Below are 15,866 nucleotides of genomic sequence, written 5' to 3' on the forward strand. Positions count from 1 at the left end.
CTTTAGAAAGTTAGGGTGTTTTTCATGGTGTTTGATGGAGTATAGCACTCGTTTTTATAGTCTACTAATTTACTGTGAATGTGTTTACAATATAATGTCAACATATGCTAGATAGTTTAAAGTTAATTAGCATAAGTGTTTGCAGCAGTCTAGTGATGGCAACATGGCATTCAAAACTGGCTACAGAAAACTCCTGGAACAGTGTTACATTTGCCCATGCTGAACTCTGTCATAGTGCAAGCAAACAAGTAGCAGCAGTAAAGCTAATTGTACAGTATATAATATACTGTGCTTCTGTTCAAATTCTCACACTGGATTTCCCCTCCTCGACTCCTATCTCGTAGTTTCCAGTTTTATGTTTCTAACTGTTGTAGGTCGCTGACTAGCTTTACAATAATAACCATATGCTGCCAATTAACTATCATATTTGAGTTAAAACATTCAGTAGATTGCTGATCATTCCAAAGTTAATAAAACTGATAACTGAATAACGCTACTTCTATCATTACACTCTTATGTTAAACTGATGGCACAGCTTCATTATAATGACGTCACTTAACTTTTGTATAGACTCAGTGTAGTTAAAAGTCTGTGCAGACTTTGTTTAATGGTCATGAAACAACTCTTGATGTGAACATCACCATAGTATTATGATGCAGTAAACCAAACCCAGAGAAAAGTAACCATCCTGTCACAAACCACAAAGGAAATGGCATTAGAACTTCTGTTACTCCCTTGATTACTCTTTTATGCTCTACCCTCTAACATTTGTCATTAATTTTATCTCCTTTGTAGCCTTCAGCTGTAAAGCAGAGCTGTTTAGCTTTATGATTCACTTCTCCTTAATTATGAAGAGAGGTTGTCTTTGAAACGGGCTTCAAAATCTGTTATTTGAAAGCTAAGCAAATTTAATCAAAATAAAATTTCAGGTGTTAATTGTCCTGATACTGTCATTCAGGAAATATCCAAACATGTTAGGTATTAATAAAATCTGAATTTTAAAAATGGCCTGTATGTACTTTTGAACTTGTTAATGATTAGTATCACTAAAGCTGTAGTTCAGGGTTGATTATTCAACCTTTTCCTAGATTTCTGGGGAAAATTAGTTGTTTTTGAACAAGTTGTTTGTTTTGTTTTTTTTTTTTTTTTTTTTAACTAGTACATAAGAATTGGTGCTATTTAAATGTTTACATCATCTTGTGCATATACTGTGCTAGCAGAGATCATAACTGTGTCTAAAACTCTTAAGTCTGGGAAATACTTCTCATTATGTCCTTAAGTGGTCACCTGGTTACATCCTGGCTCCATGAGTAGCTAGGTCTTCCTCTGAGATCATCTTCGTAGCACCCTGCTTTCCAAGCAAGGAAAACCCAGACTACACTACCTTCTTCAAAGGTCCTAATCTAGATTATCAAAACACCAGGACCGGAGCGTGCATGATAGAAGGCATCTACCATACAGGAGAGATATGTGTAATAATGTATCTACTGGATAAAGTTTTATGAAACGAATTGTTCAATAGACAACCAAGATATGGCTGAAATTTGTTACCTGACTTCATGAGTATTATCCCAAATAAAGAAGTGATATTCAGAAATAGTGGTTACTTAAAACCCTTATTGAAGGTGAGGAGAATATTTCTGTAGGTCCGTGAAAGAAGTGAAAAGTGAAATCTACAGAAAATTCCACCACTGTGTACATCTAGAGGGTATACCATCAGGAGGACAGGCGAGATGGGTTTGAAAATTTGTTTCATGTTGAAATAGTAGTTCCTACTAGTTAGAGACTGGAGAGCTTGTCTGTGTTTTGCTTAGTTTGGGATCTAGCTTCTAGTTTACCAGCCTGAAAGAGTTTGGTTTTTAGAAAGATTTGACTTAAACAGTGGAGGAGAATTTAATGCTGAACAAAAAACAGTGACTACTTATGTAGACTCCCTGGAAACATAGTTGTTGTTTTTAACAGTGTGCTTACACCTATGAGCATTCACCTCAAGCAGGCTGTTTCCATGGGGTTATAGTCAGTGTGCCACAGCCAGCAGGAACAATCTTGATTCAGTCCTCTGGCTTGCTGCTCTTTTTTTCCCCTTATCAGGGCCTTCAGGAGGTTCTTGCTGGCATTGTTTTGAGAGTCAAGTCCCCATCTGACACCCCAGTGCTCTATCCAGACTATACTCCTCTTTGTGGTTCCTCCTTTTGTGTATTAACAGTTTTCTCTTGAGCACCAGGTTCCTAATTCCTCTGCATATCCTACCCAAATTCTATATTGTAATTTTTCAATAGAATCTCTTGTTTTCAGTGAACCATTACAATGTAATTGAAGTATTGAACCTCCCAGAGAACACAACTGGTTATTTAATATCAACCAGAAAATTGTCCTTCTTGGGGGTTAACCATTACAATATGTATCACTAAGCTCTCTGTTTTCCTAAGGCTATGGCTGAGATGATGGCTGAAAACTACCATAACATATGGGCAAAGAAAAAGAAAATGGAGCTTGAAGCAAAAGGTAATATCAACTATAAGTACTGACAGTATTTAAGTTTTCTGTGATTAGCTCAAGTCATGTATTTGAGAAAAGAGACTGGGAGGAAGAAAGAAAAAGGAACAACAAATTTTAACTGACAAAGAACAAATAACAAAGTATCTATTCATAATTAAATGTTTTGTGATTTTTAGTGCCTGGAAGTTTTTTATAGTACTGAGTGTAACAGTTTCTGTTGAAGTAGTTTACCAGTTCAAATACATCAAAGGAAGAGAAGTGAAAGCTTGTAAATAAGTTTAAGCTTACATTACTACATTTTCCTTCTAGCATTAATCTTTCTGGCTATTGCCCGGTGGACTCTCATTTAATTTTAATTACTTCTTTTACTGCAGGTAGATCTAAAAGGATGTTTACTAAGAATTCCGTGTATCATGTATTGAATTGACAAGTGGATAAACCTAGAGCAGATTCTTGAGTCCACGTAAAAATTGCATGTGCTCCATGATCTTACCAAAATAACAATTTTTTCATGTGAAACTTACTGGTTTTCCTCTGTGTTAAACTAATTTATTTCTGTTAAAGCGAAATATTTTTTTTTCTGCAGATAACCTTATATTTGCACATGGAGGAAACAATATTTGGAGAAGGAGCAAGTTCTCATTTGTAAATGACTGAAACTAGGGTTTTGCCTTATCTGAAGGTGTTGAGTCTAACTGTATGCACCAAACTTGGCCTTTAACAGTTTTTAAATTTTATGTTTGGGTTTTTTATTAGTTGTAAACTTTTAGCAAAGTTGCAATAGTTAAGGTTTTATGAGAAAGTAAAATTCCACCTGGAAGTGCCTTTGATAAATCACCATGAATTTCCATGCCTTTAATTATATTTCCCCTTAATACAGCTTTTAATATTTATAGCCTTTTTTAAAAAGAGCTTTCTTCAGGATAAGTAGCCACAGGATGGGCTAAATCTGGGAAATTGTAGGCTATGGGAAGACTTGTTATTTAAATGGATCTACTATATTTGACAGCTTTGGAAGCAGATGTTTGCCTCTGAGCAGCACTTCAGTGGGAACGCTGTATGGTACTTGTAGTGTGCGAAGGAGCATAGTACCAGCGAAGGCTAGAGGCAGCTATGGCGAGCGAAGGAGAGGTTCTCATGGACAGTTTCTTCATGTGAAAAGCAGATGTTTTTGTCAGCTGAGTAAAACCTGGCACTCGAGTGTGGGGTTTTTTTCTCCGCTATATACATATATATATGGCAGTCTCAAACTACTTTTTTTTATATATATATCTCTATACATGTGTGAAGAACAGAACATTAATGCAGACTTCAGATACTAAGCCACCTGAAGGTTGCAAGTGTCACTGCCCTTCATTGAACACTTTGTGTGTATTAATTGTAATTGAAACATCTATTATAGTCTTAATGACTTCCTTAGGTAGGACATACATGCTTACTATCCTTATATGAGTTTTTGCATGTCTGTCTGCAGCTGTGATAAGGTGGAGTTAGATCACATTTGTGACCCAATGAAAAACCCAAATCATCCAATTTTAAAGGCTGTACTTCCTAAAAAAATGCAAACCAACCAACCAAACAAAAAACCCATCAAACTTGCCCACTAGATTACTATATTGCGTGTATCTAAACAGATTCAGGCAGGAAAATTTTAGAATATGTGGCTTATAAAATCACCTAAGGATATGTGTCCAGTATTTTCTAGACGGAATTTGTTCCTTTTTTAAGAATATTATTACTAGAGACTTGCTGTAGTATTTTTTCTGATATAGGTGTTATCATTACCCATACAATTTCCTGGGGTTTTGTAGCAGTTATAATGGGAATATATTGTGTTCCACTATACAGTGGTGATTGTAGAAGGTGAAATCCTAAGAATGTTGCTTTTTTGCAGATATTTATCTTAATAATAGCAGCTTTATTTTCCTGCCAAATTAACTATATACGTTCAGAGAGGTATCGATACATCAGCTATTTGTAAGCAATACAAATGCTGTTTATTCTGTTTACCTCTCTGTTTTGGCAACATCCTTTTGATCAGATTGGACAGTTGTCTGAACCACATTTGAATAATGAACTCTATTTTCCTGTCTTTAATTTATTACTATAAAGTAGAACTGTATCACTTTCATAGATTTTTTAGATATGTGTATATCTTGCTAAACTGCATGAACCATTTTTGCTGTCACCAGAATGTTAAAAGCAGGACTCTGTATGTGTTGATATCTTTGTTTATGTTTTGGTTTTTTTAAAATATAACTTTGTGGGGTTTATTGAAATATTTTCAGTTTCATTAAGTGAAGTTGTAATTATAATACACATTCATAAGATAAGCACTTTTTTCTTCTCTAAGACTCTTTTGCAGTAGGTTCAACCTGGTGCTTGCAGCAACTGATTGTTAGAAATGTGTTTGCAGCCATGTCTGAAGCTTCTATCTGAATATTTTTTAGGTTTGTGTAAAGAAACAGAAATTGCATTGTTATTTCAGACCAGATTTTGCTGTAATGTGCTATGTATTATTATGACAGTGCTTTTACATACTGGTACTTACCATGTCAACAGATAAGTCTGTAACTGCTTTTAATTCTCTTGATGTTCCATAGTAGGAGGAGGCAACCATCCTCTTCTTGTCCCTTATGATACACTCACAGCCAAAGAAAAAGCCAAGGACAGAGAAAAAGCACAGGATATTCTGAAATTTCTACAGATTAATGGATATGTTGTCTCCAGGTAATTGTCTGTTCAGTATTAGTTACATGGATGGTTTCTAATACTACTCAGTAGCCTCTTTTTTTTTTTTTTAAATAAAATTAAAAAATTGTGGTCATTTTTAGGTTTCAGTACCTGCAAGTAAGAATGAGGTCCTTCATATAGAACTTTGTGAGGAAGAAATGGATTGTGGAGTTAGCAGGGTTTTTGGAGGACACAAGCAGAATTTTCCAGAATCTCTGTGCATCTTCTGCCTCTTCTCAACATCGTAGCATGCTTTTTCTTTCTGTTGTGTCTCCATACATCCAACTGTTAGTAAACTTGGTAATTTTTTACAAGTGATAGAATTATAGGTCAGGCATTTGCACCTCTGTAGGAATTTCTAGGGAATTGCTTTGATAAGACAGTTTTATTTCTAAAATCTACTACTCATTTCTTTCAACTAAGTTAATATCTAGTGCTATTAAAATGTTTCAAAAGTGAAGTTTTTAAAAACATTTTTTTGAAACAATTCACAGTGTAAATGTAAAAACAGTGAATAAATTTAGTACTCAACAGAAAATCTGTAATTCAGTATGTATACAGGCTTTTCTCTGCAGAATAACGTGAATAATTCCTTGCAGTTTTAATATGACATATTTACCTACTAAGTGCAGCGTGAATAAAATTTTAATTAAATCGGAAGCTTGTCTGCCTCATCAGCATAGCTTAAAAAATATGCATCACTAGGAAAGGATGAAAGCATATCTGGATTTGTATGACTTGAAGATTAGGAAGTGAATGAAACAGTCACAGAGATGGATTTAAGTAATCATTGTGAATTAATTAACCTAGCACATCTAGTTTAAATCTGCCTACTTCTTTTCTTTTATAGCAGAGATGAAATTCAACCCATTTATAGAGTCCCACAGCTAATCCAATAATTCCAGGTAAAATCTTTTAGGGTAGCTGGAATAATTCAATTTACTTCCCTTCAGTGGAGCAGGATATACAAAGAAGGATGTCAGCCAGCAAAGGTTTCTTTCTCATCCCCTCTCAAAATGACAAGACTGTCAGCTGTACTCAGGGTTACATGTTTCTTTTTGACAAATCCTTTTTATTTCTGTCTAACTTAAATGCTAGTGAAAGTGGCTTTTGATCTTTGGAGGAGTGGAAGGCTAAGAGGGATGGTAAGGTAATCGTTGACTTGGACACACCTGTTATCAAGTAGATAGTTTCTGCCATATCTGCATCCTCCTGTGCTAGTCAAATGCAGGTCTTTCTCTCAAGCTCAACTCCGTGTGTCTGCTGCTCCCGTGACCCCTGCACTGTCTAAACAAACAAGCATCTGATTCATGTTTGATTTTGGTCCACTTGCCACTTTCTGCCACATATGCCTTGCATACATTTTTTTGTAGTCTTCTCTTTGACAGTGACCATTCTAGTCTAGTGCACCCTCATGCAGACTGGGTTCAGGGAAGATACAAACGCCCCCTGCCAAGCACATGGCCTGTGACCCACAGTCCCACACCAGCTGCACTTGCCTTGCTGACACTGTGCCCCCCCCCCCCCCCCCATCCCCCCTTCCTTAGCTGTTTTTTGGGACTTAGCTGTTTTTGGCTGGCAACTGGGACTCCCACTTGCTCCAGTTGCAGACACCCCAGCCCAGGGGTGCCTTACCCGCCCCGCCCGACTCCAGTTGCTAACACCAGATCCACTCACACCAGTCCCTGCCAGTTAGCTGGCACTCTGGGCTCAAAGCCTGTAGGACCCATAGGGATGTTCCCAAAAGCTATGGTCTCTCCAACTACTGATGCTGAGACCCTCATTCACTCCTGTTGGTGGCACCACAGGCCTGGGGGAACCTACATCCCAAGTCTGACTCCGATTGCTGGCCCAGTATCCACTCACGCTGGTCTTGCCAGTAGCTGGCACTTACTCCTTACAGCACACAGATACTTGTGGGATAATAAGTAATATTGCACAAAGAGACAGTTAGGAAAAGGTGTAATAAGAAGATAGGACAGACTTCAGTGATGAGGTGTATGGTTCAGTCAGACAGCTGGATTGACAGGCCGTGGTTTACATGTGGCTGGCCTCTCATATACCACTTTTTGTCTTTTCTCCCCTTTGTTCTTCCTTGATCCTCCTCCCCTGCACACTCAGTCATGTTTCTGTAGTTCCACTGACCTGCCTCAAATATTCCACATCCTCATATTCTTCATGTCCCCTCCTCTTAAGAGTTAAAAAATCCAGGTAGCCCTCTCCTTTGTGTCTAAAGTTTCTTAATGGCCCGTTAATTGTTAATTTGTAGCTGGAGACTTTCTGCCTCCAGCATTGTCTGCTTTATCCCTTGTCTACCAGGTTTTTTTTTATGTGTGTTCCTGTTTATGGCTGCCCTTTCATCACCCCCTTATCACCCTGAGAAGGTCCTATTGTACCCTTGCAACTGTCAGATGACAAAGATGTTTTAGTTCCATAATCCCTTTTTCTGAAGCTGAACCCCACCATCATCAATGGTCTCATTTCAAACAGAAATCCGCACTACACAGGCGGTTATATTCAGTAGGTATACTTTTAAATCTTGCAAAATAACTAATGTACTTGGTGCCTCTGACAGTGGGGTGACTGACACCCTTGTTGGTTAAGCATAGCTTCTTCATGTGCCATCATTAAAGTCCTGACCCTACAGAGTCAAGGCTTATGTCTTTGCCGACTTGTTGCTAGCAGACGACAGCCCACAACGTGGAACCCCTCTCTGCAGATTCATGCTTGCTGAAAGAAGTTTTTAATATCAGACTAGTAACTATGATGGAACATACTGGAAAAGGTAAACTGCAGTTCCATCACTTTGGTTTGGTTTTCCCCTGATATTTCACGAGTGCTACATAGTGTTTCCATTACTAAACAGACTTCTGGGGAAAAGTCATGACAGCGGAGACTAGATTTCCTTCTGGTTTGATGGTTTAAATCAAAATACTTTGGCAGTTTCAAAACTCCTTCACCTAAGAATCAATTCCTGGCAGGAAACAGAAGACAGCAATGGTTTACAAGTAAGGGGAAGAAATTACAGTGATACTGGATTAATTTGATTGACTAGCCTAATTTTTCTGAATCTTCGTCTATAACCTTGGGAAATCTGAATTGCATTTTACAAGTTGCTCATAACCTAAATAAGCATAAGAGTACTGTTTACTTCAAACACAGAGCAATTCTTATGTTAATAAGCAGTTAATCATTACTAGAGAAAATGGCACCAGGCAACATGGAGAAGTAAGACTGCTCTGAATCCTTCTGTAGGTGTGAAAATTGACTTGCTTCTTTTTGCAGAGGACTTAAGGACCTGGAATTAGACACACCTTCCATTGAGAAACGCTTTGCCTACAGTTTTCTTCAGCAGCTTATAAGATATGTGGATGAAGCTCATCAGTACATTCTGGAGTTTGGTATAGTACTCCTTGTGCATTTTCTTAATATCAAACCTCTTAGTTAATAATTCTTATAAAAACCACTAGAAAAATTTTTACAAAGACATATTCTTAGACTAGGAGTTTTTCCTCTAGTTTCTTCTACTTGATGAAGATAATGAATTTTGGAAAGTTATGTAGTCCACATATTCATTCTGGTTTCCCATATTCATTCCAATTTCTCATATTAATTCATCATTTGAAAAGTGTTCAGGCAAAATTTATGACTTCCATTCCTTGAAAAAGAAAACTAGCTGCTTCCTTGAATTTATGCACAGATCTCTCACATGTGCACATTAACATTTACTATTCACTTGTAATCTCTTTTTCACAGAGCAAATTAAATCAGTCATTTGTACCATTTTAAAATTTTCTCTGGAGGAGGAAGTCGAGTAGAGAAACTTCTTTAACAAACTCCCACAATGGGAATGTTCTTTCACAAATACCCAGACTGTGTCTTGTCAACAGTGCTGTGAAGGAAAGGATTTAACTTGGTCGGCTTTTTTTTAAAATAAAAAAAAAGTTTGGTAACACAAGTCAGCTTCTTACATGAGCAGTAAAAGCCAAAAGACTTGGCCAGGTGCAGCTTCTGTATGACCATGGGAGTTGCAATGTCACATAACATATACTGTGCCTCATGTCAAGACATAGATGCTGTAATTGACAGTGCTAATGGTAGCAACAGCATGGAAATTGAAAAAAATCAATGCTTTTCCAAAAGCCTATCTAGTTTTAAAGTGGAAATTATGAATTTTATGCATTATTATGTGTCATGGTTACAGTAGCAAAAGTCTGGCCTTGATAATTCAATGGGTTACTACTTCTGCTAATGTCTGATCATGATCGCTTTATTCTACTTAAATTTGGCATAACTGCAAGGATGATTATGAATAAATGCTCAAATGTTAGAAACACTGGTGGAACAAGTACCATTCGTGTCCCTCAATGGATTAGTAAAAAAAAAAGATTATAAATAAAGGATAAATAATCTGGGAGCTATAGAAGGTTATGTCTGTAAAGAATATTTGAATTTTATGGTAATGGAAGAACTGAAGCAGTTTTAATTTTAGTTTGGTAGTTCTAACCATTAATTTCGTTCTTGAGACAAAGTCCACAAATAAGTATTAAAAATTTGGTTTATAATGTTTCTCCTGGGAACGACTGGAGAAAGGTGTTCCATTAGAATCTGAGTTCAGGTTCCCAAATTGTCAGCAATAACTAGAAGAATACGAACATAGGACCACATTTTCATGTCACAAAAATATCCATATATCTTTGGACTATGAGGTGTCAACACTTTTATGAAGATATGGACAAATATTCTTTACACATTTTATTTGCTGTAACTTCTCATGAGGTAGTCATAAAATGCCGCTCTAACTAGTCTGTATACTGTTTGTGGTATCTTAAATCTATATCTAAACCAACCAGTATTATTTGATTATAGTGTACGCTTTCTAAGAAAAATGCACAGTAGACTGTAACTAGGATATGTGACAGGGAGCTTAATTTTCTTCTCTCTGCAGATGGTGGCAGCAGAGGCAAAGGAGAGCACTTCCCATATGAACAAGAAATCAAGTTTTTTGCCAAAGTACAGTATATCTTTATTTACTCTTTGTCAACATAGTAAGTAGTTGAGGCGAGAAAATATTTGTTAGTAAACATGATTATTGTTATAGTTGCACTATTCTGTGTTAAATTATTTTTATTCTTAAAATGGATAGTAATAAAAATAGCTTGAAAACACTATTTTGAAGTATAATTGAAATATAGATATGAAAATATTAGAGGACTATATTCTTATTTTCATTATTTCCTTGCTCCATGATATGCAACTATTGATATGATGCTATTCATAACCTCCCTGCATTTTCTGTTTGCTGTTTTAGTGTAACTTTGAAGATTTTTCTCTTTTACAATCTTCAGACAGATAAATCTGAGCACTAATTATTGGAATTAACACAGCTGTGTAACTGTCAGTGTCACCTTCCTTATTTCTTTCCTTGTTTTAAAACGATGCTGATGTTTCCATCACGGAATCCCAGAATGTTTGAGGGTGCAAGGGCCCTCTGGAGGTCATCTAGTCTAACTTAACTGCTTGAGGGGTGTTGCCTAGAGCAGGTTGCCAAGAGCCATGTCCAGATGGTTTTTGAGTATCTCCAAGGGTGGAGACTCTGCAATATCTGTGGGCAACCTGTCACCCTCACAGTAAAAAGTCTTTCCTGGTAGTCAGAGGGAACCTGCTGTGTTTCAGTTTGTGCCCATGGACTTTGGTCCTGTCACGGTGCACAACTGAAAAGAGGCTGGCTCCATCTTCTTTGCACCCTTCCTTCAGATATTTATACACATTGATGAGATCCACCCTGAGCCTTCTCCAGGATAAAGAGTCCCAGCTCCCTCAATCTCTCCTCATTTGAATGATCCTCTAGCTCCTTATCATCTTTGTGGCCCTCCACTGGCCTATCTCTCTGATATGTCCTATGTCCCTGTATCTCTTGTACTGGGGAGCTCAGAACCAGACACAGCACTTATATGGCTTCACCAGTGCTGAGCAGACAGGAAGACTCACCGCCCCGGACCTGCTGACAATGCTGTGTCTAATGCAACACGTGATGCTGTTGGCCACCTTTGCAGTGAGGGTGCATTGTTGGTTCATGGTCAGTTTGCTGTCCACTGGTACCTCCTGGTCCTTCTCTGCCAAGCTGCTTTTCAGCTGGTCAGCCCTCAGCGTGTACTGGTACCTGGGGTTATTCCTCCCCATGTGCAGGACTTTGCCCTTCCCCTTGCTGAAAGTCATGAGATTCCTGCCAGCCCAATTCTCCTTTTCGTGCCAAAAGTTTTTACACGTTATAAAGTGAAGAAACTCTGCTTATGCCTTTCCTATGTAAAAACTTGTACAGTGTTTCAAAGTGCCTTTTAAATTCATTAGCGAATAAACAAAGACAGCTGTCTGCAGCATTTTCTAACCCTCATATCCTTGCAGTAAATTGTAATCTTGATACCGTAAAGTACTTCCATGTGGTACTATTTCCCAAGGTCATTGACTCAGAAGCTGGCATTCCGCCTTCTTTTGAACCATGCTCCAAAAAGGAAGCAATTTCAAATTTTCTTACTGCCTGTTTATTTTGTATCTCCCGGCTGATACCTGCAGTGGGCACTGAGTAATGGTCACCACATGAAGTAAACAGGAAAACTTCTGTGGACAATACCTTAATGAGTGACGATGTTTTGGGAATTTTGTTTGATAGTATCTAGAATTAAGTCCTGTTAGTGTGCTGACAGTTGTAGGTGATTTTTTTTTAACCTACATTAAAAGGCGTTACCAGCGATAGTTGTGCCTGGGTATGTGGTACTAGAGAAATCTTAAATTATGAGATAAAATGAAATTATACTTTCTGCCTTATAGTTCTCCTAAACCCCCCACAGATTAAGTCACAAAGATAATGTACAATTTTTTTCTGCTGCCTTTCCTCATGACGTTTTAAGTGCCTGGAATACTAAATAAATTAAAAGAGGGATAGGTGTTAAAGAAAAAAATAGATTTTAAAACAGAAGACTTATTTCAAATCTCCTCTTTAGTTGTGACTTACAAAGTAGTAATACAGAACATGGTAAAGCTCTGAGATAACCACTTTTCTCGTGTAATTTCAGGTTGTGCTCCCTTTGATCGATCAGTATTTTAAAAATCATCGCCTGTATTTCTTATCTGCAGCAAGTAGGCCTCTCAGCAGTGGAGGCCATGCCTCTAATAAAGAGAAAGAAATGGTGACAAGGTAAAACCTAAAATAATATTAATCTGTATGCATATGTATGCTTGTCTTTAAACAGCAGCAGTTGATTGTAGGAAAGTGAGAAGTGGGAGGCAGAGAAATGTCTTGATGAACATGAAAGCTAAACTTTTTTTCACTTTCCTATTAGGAAAATTCATGTATAAATGAAGAGTACAGCGTTATGATTATATGCTGTTTTAAAGGTAGTGGTGATGATTTTAGCATGCAGGGAACTTCAGTTTAGCATTATGCACAACAATACATCAGTTGCACAGTCTGTGGCACAGGCTGTACAATTGTGTATCAGTTTTCACTGTTGGAAATAGGTATGTACTGAAGTCATTATTCCTGCAAAATCTTGTGGTAGATTTAAACCCAAACTTATTTATAATGGAGCTTCAGTATCATTATTACTCTCCACCATAAAAAGTAAACATGAGACAGTTGCATTCTTTCTGCTCTTTGGTTTTCTAAATAATAGTAACAGGAGTAATATGGCAGAAATATCCACTTGATCCTTTCTCTGAAGTTATCCATTTTTGAGACCATCTCTCTGAGATACTTTTTCATTTAATTTCACTTCTGATTGAATTGAAATCCATGTTTCCCATTTAGTAAGGTGGACTACAAGCTTCCCACAGGACCTACTGCATACCTGTAATGTGCAGGTATGGTGGTTGCCTCCTTGGCTGTTACTGGGTCCTGAGCCATGCAAAACTGAACTGCTGTCCTTTGAGGCTGACAGGCAATTGGTGGTCATACAGACATGTGGGGTTTGCAAGACTGTGTGAATACTGAGTGAAGTTTCTGGCAACAATAGTAAGCATAAGTAAGTAATGGCTGTCTCAACCTTGTGTCATCTCATGGACTAATTTAATCTGGCAGTTTGGCTGAATGGCATTCTTCAGAGAATTAAAAAAACTCAAAATGCATGCATCTGGATAAAAACAGCACTCTATGAGCTGCTGTTTTTCTGCCTGTAATGTCCTGGATAATAATAATTTCTCAGTTTTTAAGTCATACCAATAAACCCCATACTTCTGAAATATGTCAGACATGGTTATATCAGCATGCCTGCTGCCTAGGTTCAGGATTTTTGCACATATGCTGTCTAGCTGTGTGAGATTCCTGAATGTGTACACCAGCAAAAGGATCAGAGCTGCTGCTGTACTTAATTGAGTTACCTGCCATCCAGAAGTGCCAGCCAAAGAGAAGAAAACACATGCGGGGAAACCTTGGATGCATGATAGCTCTAACCAGTGCTATTGAGCAGTTTATTTCTTACCAAGATGCAGAGATTATTGAAACTAATTATATGATCCATTTCCTGAGGGGTTGTTTTGGTCCATTTTATATAGATTCCCAACATTTGTTTTGTGTTGTTTTGTTTTGCTTCCCCCCCCCCCCCCTCCCCAGCTTCCCCCCGCATTGTAGGGAGTTTGCCAAAGCTGAGTTTTGGATTTTCTGTTGAGTTTTTCTTTTAGTTTTGTTTGAATGCAACTCATGTGTAGGATTTTCTTCAAGCTAAAAGCAGTTACTGGCTGCCTTCTTTTTCCATGAAGACAAGCCTGCATTCATTAAGCTACGGAAGAATATAATTTTGGGTATTGACAATGCAGTGACAGTGTCAACAAATGCAATAATAATTCCATGTTCAGCAAATACATTAAATCCAGATCTCTTTTGTGGGCAAATACAGGTCAGACCTCTTCCTGAAATATGGTGGCATTATATTACATCTTTACTTGTAACCAGCCCTCTTCAGGATTGGACTTACTGCATTTCTCATCCATTAGACCATCTTACAAGTCTTTGTATTACTGGAGTTGTATAAAATTAGTTCTGGACATGAATTTAAGTACTAGCCGTTTGGACATTTCAACTTATGTATTTCTTTAACCTAAACTAATTAAACTGGAGATAATAGGTTCAGTCTGACTGTGAAAACATAGCATCTGCTGAATGCTAAAGTCAGTTGAGTAACACTTGTATGTTAGAAAATAAAATGGATTGTGAGCTATTTAATGTCTTTGTTAGAACGGACGCAAGATTTATATGATGCTGCCATGCTTCTGTATGCCTTTTCCTGTTGGACTGGGTGAACGAGGATCCTCATAAGAGAATATACAGTATATGTCTGCCTCATGGAATAAAAAGTGAACAGACATCCCTGAACATGCACCAACCAGACTCATTTCTAAAACAGAGCAGTTGCTGTTGCTATAGTGGATCACTGTGCACTGGCTAATTACCTGGATTCAATACCACATTAACCTGGCTGTTCTGATTCTGGACATAAATAGTTCCATTTGGCACCATGCCTTTGTCTGTCAATGGAACAACATGTTCAGATCTCACCCATAATCTGCAGACATGCTTATGGTGTCTTGTGCTTTTAAATCAGAGGTTGATAAATAGCCTATGTGCTTAATAATTAAATAGCTTAATAAAATGGCATGATATTGTTCATGTCATTTATAGCAGAATATGCAGCATAAAAAAAATAACACTGCAACTGATGTTGCTCTTGGTGAAAATTCTCAGATGGAACTGGATCATGAAGACTGAGCTAACCCCTCCTGAATCTGGAGGCCAGTTCAGTTTGGGTAGGGCCATGTGCTCCTGCTTCTATGAATTAACAGAAAACTTCATTCTTCATTCTTCTGAATGGGGCACTGCTCATCAGCACAGGAAGTAATTCAAATGTGAAATTAAATCATTGATCATATCCATTCTTGTTGGGTTTTTACCATGTAAGAGGGTATTTCTTATGTTAAGTGTGTTTAAAAAGCAGTGTATTTGAAAAAAAATTCTGTGTTCAAGATGGCAAGATGCAAATTGGACTAGTTAAACATTTGCTATCAAACACTTCAATTAATATGATTTCCTTACATTTTGTTTTCAAATTGTCAGTGGTATCCTGAATAGCACACTGACCACATTTTACTTCTTAGAGCTTTGATGGTTATTTCCTTGTGGGTTATCATATAGGACGCTTTTATATTAATTAGCTTTGCTTTTAATTTTCTTTTGTTTCTTTAATTATAATATGTGCTTATTTAACCATGTTTGTTAAGGATATGCACTTAAAACCTCTTTCTTTAGTACTCTGTCCCACATTCTGCTCAGATAATTGATTCTTTCTGCGTGACATCATGTTGCTTTTCCTGCTCATATATCAGCTGTTATTTTTTCTTTCTCCCCCTCCCCCCTTATTTATTTTTTTTTCTTTTCCCTTCTCTTCTCTTTTATTTTTCTTTTGTCTTCAGCCTGTTCTGCAAACTTGGAGTTCTTGTCAGGCATAGGATTTCACTGTTTGGTAAGGAGACCCTTGACAAATACTAGCATGGCCATCACTTGGTTTTCTTTGCCATTTTTGCATTGTGTTACGTGCTGCTTTGTTGCATGCTGCATGGCTGCATGGCTGAAATGCATGGTCTTC

General features: G+C 37.5%; 1 protein-coding gene across 4 annotated transcripts in view; it reads left to right on the forward strand.

Moving 5' to 3' along the window:
- Window positions 1-15,866, forward strand: part of RYR2 (ryanodine receptor 2) — a 434,547-nt gene that overhangs the window by 317,682 nt on the left and 100,999 nt on the right. For 2 of the 4 annotated variants that reach the window (XM_055714670.1, XM_055714672.1), the window contains exons 56-61: window positions 2,430-2,505; window positions 5,103-5,229; window positions 8,518-8,633; window positions 10,181-10,245; window positions 12,306-12,427; window positions 15,694-15,743. In XM_055714670.1, coding sequence (XP_055570645.1) covers window positions 2,430-2,505; window positions 5,103-5,229; window positions 8,518-8,633; window positions 10,181-10,245; window positions 12,306-12,427; window positions 15,694-15,743 — 556 coding nt within the window. The remainder of the gene's footprint in view (window positions 1-2,429; window positions 2,506-5,102; window positions 5,230-8,517; window positions 8,634-10,180; window positions 10,246-12,305; window positions 12,428-15,693; window positions 15,744-15,866) is intronic. The other 2 variants (XM_055714671.1, XM_055714673.1) reach the window with 1 other exon arrangement.

Source organism: Falco cherrug, chromosome 6 (assembly GCF_023634085.1).
Source record: "Falco cherrug isolate bFalChe1 chromosome 6, bFalChe1.pri, whole genome shotgun sequence".
Classification (NCBI taxonomy): Eukaryota; Metazoa; Chordata; class Aves; order Falconiformes; family Falconidae; genus Falco; species Falco cherrug.